At 48.7% G+C, this 12,577-nt stretch overlaps 1 protein-coding gene across 7 annotated transcripts in view; it reads right to left on the reverse strand.

Annotated features, from left to right (window-relative positions):
* The window catches only part of Gramd1b (GRAM domain containing 1B), a 186,050-nt gene extending 173,838 nt beyond the window's left edge, over window positions 1-12,212 (reverse strand). For 2 of the 7 annotated variants that reach the window (XM_023721048.1, XM_023721051.1), the window contains exon 1: window positions 11,200-12,212. In XM_023721048.1, the coding sequence (XP_023576816.1) occupies window positions 11,200-11,570 (371 nt within the window). In that variant the 5' untranslated portion in view covers window positions 11,571-12,212. The remainder of the gene's footprint in view (window positions 1-11,199) is intronic. The other 5 variants (XM_023721049.1, XM_023721050.1, XM_023721052.1 and 2 more) reach the window with 3 other exon arrangements.
* Between the last annotated feature and the right edge of the window lie 365 nt (window positions 12,213-12,577).

Raw genomic sequence — 12,577 nt, forward strand, 5'->3', positions numbered from 1 at the left:
GTCAGCTTAAACACAAATGTTACCGCTTTTCTTAAAAAAACAATTAAAAGTGTAGGTATCTTGGAGTACTGGATTATACTTCATTGGAATAGATGTGTACAGCAATAAGCAGGTCTTCAAATCCAGTACCTAGTTTGTGTACAAATGTAATTATGTTCATTGTGTATATATTATACAATGAGCACATGTAATGTATTAAAGGCTACTTACTATTGTTTAAATGCAAATGTTCATATCTCATTTCTTTTTTATCATGTTAAATAAATGTTGATGTTCTTAGATCACTTGTGTTAGAGTTCTTCCCATCTAAAACACAGGCTTGCGCGCCTGCAGTGTCATGCAGTGGCCGTGCTTGCCCGGCATGCACAGGTCCATGTTCAGTGCCCAGCACCAGAAAGAGAAAGAAAAAGAAAGGGACTCCTGAGACTTCTGAAAGAAAAAGTGGTCTGTTAATCCTGGAATCCTCGAGCTCACCATAAAAGGATTTGTCTGTCCGACCCTCCTGTATCACAGTGGGGCGCAGGCCCGGGATTAAGCTGGCTTGCCAACCCTAATCCCATTACCTGTGACTGCGGTGCAGGCCCTGGGCCCTGGGCCTTCTGTTTTAGCAGCTCATCCCAACGGGAAAATTCAGTTTTGTGAAGTCTTCCCGTGCCCCACTGTGGCAAGGGATTGGCTGCAGAGGGTACGTAGGGTGGGCAGGGCTGTGTCCCGGCAAGGAACAGGAGCCACTGGCCGTGGGGCTCCCACGGCATATTCTTTACAGATATTCACGCTCTTCAGAGTCAATTACATCTTCTTCCTCTGCACCCTTTTGTCCAAGCTGTATATTGTTCCCAGAGTACAAGGCGAGCTGCCGCTTTCAGATTCCTGCACAGTGGCTCACACCAAGCTGGCGCTGGTCAGGGTCCCTTTCTCCTCTGTGTCCTCCTAAAGAGGATTTAGCGGCATTCCACATGCAGATGGATATGAATTCACATGCAGCTAGTTGCAGGCAGAGCGTGCAAACAGGTTGGAAAGGGAACACCGCCAGCCGTCGGTGCTGTGCAGCGAGGTCACACCCAGCTGCCAAACGTTTTATTTTTTTTTTTAATTATTTATTTATTTATTTAGAGATAGAGTCTTGCTATGTAGTTCAGGCTGATCTTTAACTCACTGTGTACCCCACATTGATTGTGGCAATCATCCTGCCTCAGCCTCCGGGGCACTGGAATCATAGGTGTACGACACTACGGCTGGCTCCCCCTCTTCTTGTAAAGAAGACTTGGGACTCCACCCTAATAACCTTATCTAAGCCTAAAAGCCTCTCAAAGCCCCAAGCTTTACACATCGTAGCTGGATTCAGCTCCCACCCTCTTACTATCTCACAGTGACACTGAATTCCTACCCGTATTTAACCCATAGTAGTCACCAACCCCAAGCGGGGTCCTCAGGAAGATACTCGTACCGCAGTTGTGAGACAGAGGGAACAAACAAGTGGGTGGTTAACTGCTCTCCCAGTTCTCTCCTTCTGTTCTCTCACCTCCTGGCTACACTTGCCAACCAGAGCAGCAGGTGCAGATCTCTGTGGTCAGGTGGTAGTGGCTGAGACCCCAAGCTGGAAACGGACAGACATCACCACAGTGACTTCCTGACAGAAAAAAAAAAAAAAAAAAGGTGCCCCAGGATGTGACAGGTCAGTGCTAAATGAGTCAAGATCCTCAGCTGGACCCCCGAGTTCCGGGCATTAGCCCAGCTGGGCCATGGTGAAGTGCCCAGGCACCTTATGTCTCTGTCCCGCCTACTGATCAGGACCAGAGTCTCAGCCCTATGGGAAATGTGTAAAAGCTGCAGAAGGGAAAGCCTCACACCATCTGTCCGAACGATGTCACCTTCAAAGGTGACACCCACACCTTCCGTACCCCTTCCAGTACACTACTTGTCTTATCTAATACACAGACATATTTTCTTAGTGATTATTTGAAACTATATGACCTGAATCTAAAAACAAATCCAGAAACACAGTCTGCACAGAAAAGAGAGAATCTGACACCAGGACCACCCCTGGGCGGTGGCACAGATGACAGGACATTATCTGAGCTCTTTTTAGCAGCCTGAAGCCTCTCCACCCTACCTCCTTCTGCCTACTTGAAAGGCCACATTCCATTTTCTGCTCTCTATCGCTGGTCTTCTCAAGAGGGGAAAGCTTCCTCCAGCACCCAGGCCTTGGGGAACCAGGTCCTTCCTGCTGGGTACCATGACCCTTGGCACATCACGTACAGATTCAGAGATTCAGAGTATGGAGAAAAACACGCAAAGTCCCCAGGAAAAGCCTTCAGTCTTCTTAAGGCTCTTACACACACACACACACACACACACACACACACACACACACACAGAGCAGACCAGTAAGCACATCCGGGCCCTTCAGGCCAGACTGGGCTCTACACCCGGAAACCTACTCCAGGCCAGCAAGCAACTTGCCCACTAGGCTCAGGAAGAAAATCCTGTTCTGGCCACTTGGCCATTCAGATGCCTTCGTGAAAATCAAGTACACTAAAAGCAATTATCAGTGACCAGCACAGCAAAGGGCGAACACATAGCACCTAGAAGTGACCAGCGAAAAAGGGCGGAATTGACAACTGTCCATCCACAGTCTCTGGCCTGACATGTAACTGTCACACCCAAGTGCATAACCACATGAAAACCAAAATGCCAGCTCCCACAGAGGAACCCGACCAGGGTGACTCAGCCACAGGGCTTCATCCCCACAGCCTGTTGCGGCAAATTATTTTCATCTGGCAGCTGAAGGCAGGCTGCTTCTCACGGGGCAGTCCACCCACACCAGCCGTGTCCCTCAGGCACAGCACTGCTTCCCCAGCCCCACACTGCATTCCAGCGTCCTTCTCAACCTTCTGACCGAGTCCCAGCCTTGCCTCAGTTCCTTCACACTCTCACCTCATCCAGCACTCCAGGGCCCACTGCTTCCAGGCCTTAGGACAACGGTCTGGTAGAAACGTAAAAAAAAAAAACAGGCTTTGGAATCAGAAAAACATGGCTCAGGCCTCAGGCTCACTTCTGTTTGCCCAGGAGCAAGCTAATCTCTGAATTTCAGGTTTCTCCGCTGTAAAACTCACCTCAAGTTTGCTGTGAAGATTAAATATGATCATGTATTTAAGGCGCTTAGCAGAAAACTTGGTACAAAGACTCAGTCCCTGCCCTCAAGGAATTATGGATCTACAAGAATTCTTTGCTAGTTAACCCAATCCGGCACGGACTTCTTTTTGCTGTTGTTGTTCCTGTTTTCTGTACTGTTATTCTGTTTTGTTTTTGTTTTGCTTTTTCTTCCTGCGTTGGCCTGAGTGGCTGGGATTACAAACTTAGGCCACCGTGCTTGGCACCGCGCTGGCCACTTAGTCTGCTGGGCAGTCGCAGGACCCTTACATTCGCTGCTTTGTGTTACGAAGGCTGTGAGCTTTCTCTCTGCCACACTCCTTGTGCTTCCTGCACGTGACAGGCATACATGGAGTCACAGGCTCTGCAAACAGTGACTTCTGGCAGAGCATTTGGGTACACAAAATTGTTCTGCTCCCTGGAAACTGCCCTGAATCCTAAAGCCAGGCTTCCTCTGAAGGCCAGAGGAAGAGGATCCTGGTAAATATTCCTGGATCGGCCATCTTTCTACTGCCGGAACACAGCATCTGACATACACAGTTTAGAAGAGGTTGAATTTGACTCGTGGCTGCAGAGGTTTCAGTTAGCTGGCTTCAAGGCTGAAAAGGCATAACAGGGCTGGGGAGATGGCTCAGTGGAATAAGCGCTTTCCCGGCAAGTGCAAGTGTCTGAGTTCAATCCCCAGTTCCACCAAAAAAAAAAAAAAGAAAGAAAGAAAGAAAGAAAAAAGAAAAAAAAGGCATAACAGAGGGAAGTGGGTCAGCCAAGAAGCCAAGAGCAGAGGAAGACCCAGAGAGAAAGGAAGGGTATGCGGACAAGAACACACCCTTCCAAGTCCCACTCCCAATGGCCTACCTCTTCCAACCAGGCCCCACCTCCTCACAGCACACTTAGCTACAAATTCATTGATTTATTAATCCACTGATGCATGCCCCATGAACCAATCACCTACCTCAAGGCCCATCTCTGAACAGATGAGTCTTTTAAGGGGTATTTTTGAATCAACCCATCACCATACCAAGACTATGCACCAGCTAGGCTGGCACCAGAAAGGCAACCCAGCCTCCCAGGTTGGCCAGAATTAATGAGAGGCACTACCAGCGGCAGCATGTGGAGCCAAACAGAACCTCTCAGGCGCCAGCTTGGAAATGTTCTTTAGCTGCCAGCCTGCTAGATGGTAAGCAACTATGACAACAGTAGGTCAAAGAGGAAGGAACAGTCAAGGAAAGATGGTCCAAAGAGTGCCACGTGGAGCGTGCTCAAGAGGAAGAAGTAGAGAGAGCCTTTGTGTTCCATAAAAAGGCAGTCTGCAGGTGGCCTTGTTCGATTCCTTCCACTGTGATATGGGACAGTGATGACAAGACGCCATCTGGAAGATGGGGCTCCCCCTGATCTGTGACTTCTGGCCAGAATGCAACAGGTCACGCGGGGTTTCTGTTTTGTTTCTCAGTTTGGGTTTTGAACAACTGTCACAACGAGTCATGGCTGAGAAATTTAGGGAGATATTCTAAATTCTTTTTTCATCATTTTTTAATGTTTGGTGATTGTTGCTATTTATTTGCTATAGGTACTATGTCTTAGAACTCACCCTGTCAAAGTCACACTACATTATTTCCTTCTTTCGGAGGACAACATGGGCAGTCAGGGGAAAACAACTTGTGTCATCTTATGTCAGACAGCAATTATGACAGTGACACCCAGATGGACAAATGGCGGAACAGTGGAAGGCTTCAGGCCTCCCCACCAGCTTCCACCCAGTGACCAGAAAGAGCAAGATTACTTGCCTCAAATACCACTCTAAGCTTACCTTTCCCTGGCTCCAGATCGACAAGAGCTCCTTATTGAGTCCATTTGTCCTTTTCTTTTTTGTTTCTTTTCTTTTTTTTTTTTTTTGCGGTACCAGGGACCTTGTGCTTGCCAGGCAAACAATTATTCTACTGAGGTATCTCCCCAGTTTATTTGTCTTTGTATGTAAAGAACTCTGTATAGAGGATCTCAGAACATTTTTGATGACTGATTACATTCAATGCACACTTTGCCATGAATTACAGTCTGTCAGCCCGACCACACATGCGTCCCTTCCCCCACATACCTCATTGAGATCACACTGGTAATCCACCGTCTTCTCGCCAACATATCTGCTGTGGTTTGAATGTACCCCTCAAATGCATATGCATTAGAAAACTCAACTTGAGGCCTGGAGATGTAGTTTAGTAATAGAGCACTTACTATGCACAAGGACATAGGTTCAATCCCCAGCACCAAAAGAAAGAAAGCCCTCAACCCCCAATCCATGCATTGGTGCTATTTGGAGGTGGGGGTATAACTACTATAAAATGAAGTTGGGAAAGTAGGGTCCTCCTGATGACATTACTGGCTTTAAAAGAAGAAAAAAATTCACGTCAGTAGCAGTTTACTCTATGGAGAGGCCTTTACCATGTTATGAATGGATCAAAAAGACCTCCCCTGGGGACCTGCCCATTAGCTCAGTTGTTTAAGAGCCTGCTACTGCAAATGCAGTCAGGCGCAGACCATGTGCTCAATCTCCACCTGCATTACCAGACCTGCCCTTAAGGCAGCCTGAGCCAGCCAAAAAAATCCAAAAAGACCTCCCCAGATACTGAGCATATGACAGTACAATGGTCTTGGACTTTATCCTACCAAACTGCAATCCAAATACATCGCTCTAAATTATTTAACCTCCAGTATAGTTATTGTTATGGTTTGTGTCTAGTTGTCCCCCCAAAGCCTCATTTAGTCATGGGGTGGAAACTTCTAGAGTTTGAGATTAACTCATGATGCATTGGGATTATAGGTCTTAGTACTTCTGGGATTATGGGTGTGAGTACCACACCCATCCTGGGGCAGAGAGCCTGAGTGGGACTTAAGGGAGACAGACTTCCTCTCTGTAGTCATTGCTGCCACTGCTCCTACCCTTCTGCTCACTGCTCTTTGCAGCACCATGAAAGGCTGCTCTCTGCCATGTGCCGCTCCGCCTTGGAGCAGCTGAGCATAGACTGAAACCTCCAGTAACTGGGAGCTAAACAAACCTTTCCTCCCTTCATTTTGGGTGTCAGGTATTTGTCCCAACAACGAGAGAAGAGTAACTGAGACAGATATCCATTCTCACCTCCCAGCCCAAACTACTTTCACCAGGAAGCATTTGGTCCCCTTAACAACTCATCTGGGGCTGGTGAGATGGCTCAGTGGTGTAAAGCACCTACTTAGAACAAGCTTAGCAAAGCACAGGGACTGCGGTTCAATCCCCAGCACCACATGCCAGCCAGCCCCGCCCCCTGGTGGGCTGAGCTGGCCACACACACACACACACACACACACATACACACACACACACACACACACATAAAAAAAAAAAAAAAATTAAAAAAAAAAAAAAAAAACTCATCTGTCACTAGAAAATAAAGTAGTTGCCAGCTAGGACTGGCGGGAGAGCCTGGGCAACTGGCTGGTGCTGGCTAAAGGGTATATGATTTGATTATAAGGTGACAAAAATCCAAACTTGGCTGTGTAATAGTGACACTTATCTATGCATATTCTGAAAACTCCTGAATCGAACACTCCTTTTTCTGTCCTGGGAGTAGGACTCAGGCTCCCTTGCATGTATTCTACCACTGAGCTCGACTCATAGCTCTGAAATAAACATTTGTGGGTATTTGTACAGTATGTAAATTGGGTCAAGAAAAGCTGCTATTCTGGACTCATCTCCAGGAAATTTTCCCAGGCTCATGAATAAGAATTACATGTCAAACAGCAGAGAAAATAAAATTATTCACTCACTCACTTACTAGTAATTTATTCATCAGTAAACATCTATAATCACCACAAAAGACCGGGTACAGCACTAGTCAGTGACAGCTTAAAGCTGGACTTGGAGTATTCAAGTGCTGCACCTCTGGGTCCTTAGCTTCCCCAAGTCGTGCTAACCTTACCACTTTTCCATTTCTTGTTTCTTCCTAGGGTTTAAGGAACAGGATTTCCTGATTCCTTTTTTTTTTTTTTTTTTTTAACTTTGTGCAGTTAAAAATCTATAGGCCACAGCCCTGGGTCTCCCTTGCCTTCTACCTCTTTAGATTAAATTCTATGGCAAACCTGAAAGGTGTTTTTCTCTGTTATGGAGAGGTCGACTTGGCGTGAAGGAAGTAATAAAGAAATATGCTGTATTATCCAAATCCTTTGTGCGAGACCTTCTGCTCCGCCAAGCCCACTGGATCCCCTCCAGCCCCAGCCCAGGTCCGGCATGTGTGTGGGACCATCCGCACACTCAAGGAAACCTCCTCCATCAAATAGGCCTGGTATGAAACTCTGCGGCTGAAGACCCTGCAGAGAGGCGAGGGGCCAGAACCACCCAGCTAATCTAGGAGCAGAACATCTTGCCAGAGGGGCACAACCGGTTCACTTCCAAGGGCTACAGCAGGAAGGAGCTGAGCACAGCAGCCAGACCCAAGCCAGGCACACCTGGACGAGTTCAAACTTGGTAGATCTGGACCCAGTAAACTGAGACACTCTGCTAGACCCAGATCTATGAGAGTATCCTCTCTCTTTCTCTCTTGATCTACAGAGGGGGCAACAGGTAACCAGGTGAACTAGTCTGCCTGGAAGACCCCCGGTACATAAAGGGGAGGTGATCAGACAGGACTTAAGGGAACTAACTGAAATACAAATTCCCAATTTAATATCTGTTCAGCTACACAGACGTAATATTTGCTCTTACTGTCTAAAATACAAACAGATGGCTCAGTGGAATAAGCGCTTCCCTGGCAAGCGCAAGGACCTGAGTTCAATCCCCGGTTCCACCAAAAAAAAAATAAAATAAAATACAAACCCATTAGTTCTAAAAGTTTGTCAACTGCTAAATATCACTACCCATTATTAGTGTTCCTAATTGTAGTTCTGTAAATACAAAACTATAACTGCCTTAACCTGATCCTCTGTAAGGACATCAGAGCACAGGCTTTTTCTAAGCATCATTTCCAAGTCATGTAATACATGAGGACGCAGGTGCCAGGCAGGGACACGTAAGGACATAATGTCATATTCTAGAGCTCATGTCCCCTCCATGTGAGAGCTCACAGCATGATGACAGCAAGAGGAAGTGTCAAAGACATTTTCACTTCCATTACTCGCATGATCTCCCAAACACCTGTGGACTTTCTCTTCCACAGAAGGAGGAGGTAGAGCGAGGCAGGCAACCTCCAGAGCAAGCCGGTGACGTAAGCGAGGCATAAACTAAGTCTTCTGCCATTGGCTGCCATTCTCTGCCCTCTAGTGCCTTGAAATACCACTTCATTCTAGGGCCAAGAAGCCTCTGATCTCCTAAAAATGATAAGGTTTTGCTTTAGAGGCAGTCTAGTCAAATTCCAACAGAAGCAGCACAATAGTGCTAGAAACCAGAGTCAGACAAATTGAGGTTTGCATCTAGAGCTGCCTTTTCTTTCAGTGTCAGAGATCAAACTCAGGCCCTTGTACATGCGGCATCAGCACCTTATCACCAAGCTGTGAATCTGCTTTTCCTGCATACACAGTCAAACCTCTGTGTCTGCGCACTCCACTAACTGCGGTTGCAAAACATTGACGCAAAACATGTTTCTAAGAGCCGGCCAGATAGTTCAGTGGGCTAAAGCACCTGGTTAGGCAGAGTGCAGTAGCTAGGGTTTGATTTCGGACAAGTGTGCTGGCCCCACTCCCAGGGCGCACTGAGACAGAGATTGAGACTGGGCATAGTGGCTCACGCCTGTAATCCCAGTGCTTGGGAGGCTGAAAACAGAAGAATCACTATGAGTCAGATCTACGTAGTGAGACCCAGTAGACTCTATAGATCCTGTACTAAATACATTAAAAAAAATTTTTAAAGTTTCTACACTGAACATGTAGACTATTTTCTTTTTGTTACTGTATTCCTTAAGTAATGCAGTAGTATTGAGATAGCATTTGTGTTCTACTAGGTATTATAAGCAACCTAGAGATGATTTAGCATATAGAGGACTGCACGCTGGCTATATGCAAATATTAAATCATCATCCTATATGAGGGGCTTAGCATTCACAAGAAATCTCAAAACCAACCCACAGTGGATATTGCAGGATGACTATATACACATTCTTCTCTCCTTCTTTTGAACAAAGAAATCCTTTATTTTCCAAAACGAAAACTTTCTAAATGCAAATATTCTTCTAACTCAACAAGCCATCACTAAATTTTTTTTTTTTAAACCTGCTTTAAACTGCACCTAGGAGGTGAAAAATTCTTCCTGATTTTAAGAGTGCGGTGCCCACTACAACAGAAATGAAGTTTCTACTACCACTCTTAAATAATTCTCAAAAAAGCATTTAAAAAAAATTCTCAATACCAAGAGCCTTAAATCTAATCAGATTCACCCCAACCCAACCCTACCCAGAAACTGGAGACTCTTTTCTTCACATTTTCCCCTTAGTATACATAATACATAGCAGAATCTCAAGGCCAAAACAAGATTTCTTTGTGTTTCTCATTTTTGAGGAAAAGCTGTGTGTGTGTGTGTGTGTGTGTGTGTGTGTGTGTGTGTGTGTGATTGAACCCAGGGCCTCAAACTTGCCAAGCAAGCACTCTGCCACTGATCTACATCCCTGGTCCTTTTGAGAGTTTATTTTATGATGGGGTGTTGCTAAATTAATCAGGCTGACTTTCCACTTTCAATCTTCCTGCCTCAGCCTGCAGAATAGGTGGGATTACAGGTGTATGCCACCACACCCACTAGCCAAGATCAGTTCCCACTAAACTTGGCCTTTCCTTCTACTTTACAAGGAAGGCAGTAGGTTGAAGAGCCAGAACTGAAAGAATTATTATCCCCAAGTCGACAAACGTCCCAGAACAAAACTCTACATCTGCATGGGACAGGACAACCATGTCCCATGATTACACACAGAGTAGAGAGCTCCCAGAAGGCTCAGCAGGCTCATTCTGCAGCATGAGCCCTGCTCCTCCGCGGACCCTCGAAGCACATGGGCAGCTATCCTCTGGCCCTTACCCATGTTGCTCCCCTTAGCCCATCCCATGTACCTGACACCATCCCATTCCTGCTTTCTTCTATCTGCATTTGACTTTTTCTACTTCTGGAGGATTCTCTCCCCAGACACAACATTTGCTGGTACCAGACCAAGCCTACATACAGGAGCATGCAATACACACTGGTTGAGTTGAAATAAATGAAATTGAACAGATGGGGTGAAGTGGTCCATGGCTCAGCTACTGACACAAAAGCATAGATCTGGTAGGGTCACAGCCATGGGAAATGGGTAAATGGGCAGGGTATATGGTATCCATAAGCCAGTGACCCCCCCCCACACACACACACACACAGGGAGGCAGGCACTCGCTCCCAACTCCAGGGCGCAGCACCCCCACAAGCTCACTGGCTTTTATAGCAATGCTCCACTGTGGAAAGTGAACCCCCACTGCCACCCAGATGGCATATTTACCTAGCAAATCAGTAGCTGGCACAACGCCCTGCGCTATGGAAATGCGTCTTTGATGTGCTAGGGAACCAGACTCAGTGTGAACACTCCATCTCCGCACGTGGGCCAGTCGAGGGCAGCCCAGTGTGGCCGAACAATAAAAACTGAAATGGAGTTCAGAATGGAACCAAGAGGAGGCCCCGCTTCTCTAGTTCCATCTGCACAGCAGGAATCAGGAGCACCTACCTCGGAGTTCCTGTGTGGGTGAGGTTTGGAGCTACGTGGGAACCTGCTCGGCGAAGTGGCCCACACAAAACAAGGGCTCAGTAAACAGTAGCTGCTGTTGTTATTACTCATTTTGCTGTGAGAAATTAAAGGAGATGGAATGCACCGTGAAGCCCCAGGCTAGAGTGTCACGGAATATGAAGTCCCTAACCCTGGGCTGGGGTAAATCCATTAGCCCTGGTGCCCTGCACTGAGCCAGGCACCTGCTTGTGCACGGAAGTTTCGGCCACCACCGGGATGCGCAGGGCTCTGGATGGCTCTGGGAGGGGCGAAGGGCAGGGGAGAAGGCAAGGCGGCCGGCCGGACGTACCTGCTTTCACTGCACTCTTTCCGCTCCCTCACCCTCAGCCACTTGCGGAGGAGGAAGCGCTTGCGGCGAGGGGAAGCGCTGGGCGTGGAGCAGTTGGACCACGGGGTGTCCTCGTCGCTGGAGGGCGTAATCTCGATGGACGGCAGCTGCAGGAACTCCTTGCTAGGGGCCAAGACTCCGGGCAGGTCCTGGGCCAGGCCGGCCTCCAGACTCTGCTCCTGCACGTTCTTCATGCGGCGCATCTTGAAGCGCCGGCGGCGGAGCGTGGGGGTCGACGAGCTGGACCACACCGGGCCCTCGGGCGCGCCCTGCGGCTCGGGCACCTGCAGGGCCGGCGGCTGCAGGTTCTCCATCATGTTGGCCGCCGGCATCGGGCTCGGTGGCCGCCTCGCTCGCGCGTCCTGCTCGCTGCTCCCACCCCGGCCCCGCGCCTCACGCTCCGTCCCTTTTCACGTTAAGAAGCTTGAGTGGCCAGAGGAGAGTTCTTTCCCGGCGCGCCGCTCGCGAGGAGGGGACGCGAGGGGACGCGAGGGCACGCGGCGCGCGGCCGCCCGGAGTCTAACTTTTCGGAGCGCGCGTCCTCCGGCGGAGCGTGCGCCGCGGGCAAGGCGACCCGGGGCGCGGCAGGGCCGCCCGCCACCCCGGCCGCCTCTTGGGGCTCCCTGCGCGCACTTGTTTGTCTTCCGCTGCGCTCCCTCGCTCAGCTCGCTGGCGTCTCTGCCTTAGCGGAACTCGGCAGCCCGGGGCCCCAGGGGGCGGCTCGGCAAACTCTCAGCGGTTTGCGATCGGCAGACCCGGTTGGGGAGCTGGCTTGGCGCTGCAGGGAGTAAGAGAGCAAGAGGTAGAGGCAGTGGTAGGAGCGAGAAGGAAAGAGAGCGAGAAACGAAGCGAGACACCGGATAAAAACAGATGAGGAGGGGGTTAGGGAAGGGGCGGTTGACTATCCTGGAAGGACTGGCATGGGCGGTATGGGCGGCGACGGCCCTGTAACTGTACACGGAATCCCTTGGGGAGGGACTCAGACTCCGAGTTAGGGCTGCTCCAATCAGCCTAATGAAACAGGAGCACAAACCAAACTTTCTCAGAGCAGTGATTGGCCGGCCCGCTCTCATTAGCGAGCTGCTTGCTTTTTTTTTTTTTTTTTTTTTTTTTTCCACCCTGGAGGAGGGGAATCAATGAATTCAGTTCTCACTCTCTTGGGCCATCCAAGATACCGACTGGGTCGAGGGAAAGCTAGAGGGCTTTTAAGCGGAATCTCTTCTCCTAAGAAAGGTGCTTTCTTTTGAGTTATTGGGAACCAGACGTGGGCACAGGAAGACTGGACACAGTCTGTAGGAGAAAGCAAGGTTCCCTAAGGCTGCTTCCAAAATGACACGGT

This window comes from Octodon degus, unplaced genomic scaffold (genome assembly GCF_000260255.1).
Source record: "Octodon degus isolate 3935 unplaced genomic scaffold, OctDeg1.0 scaffold00080, whole genome shotgun sequence".
Taxonomy (NCBI): Eukaryota; Metazoa; Chordata; class Mammalia; order Rodentia; family Octodontidae; genus Octodon; species Octodon degus.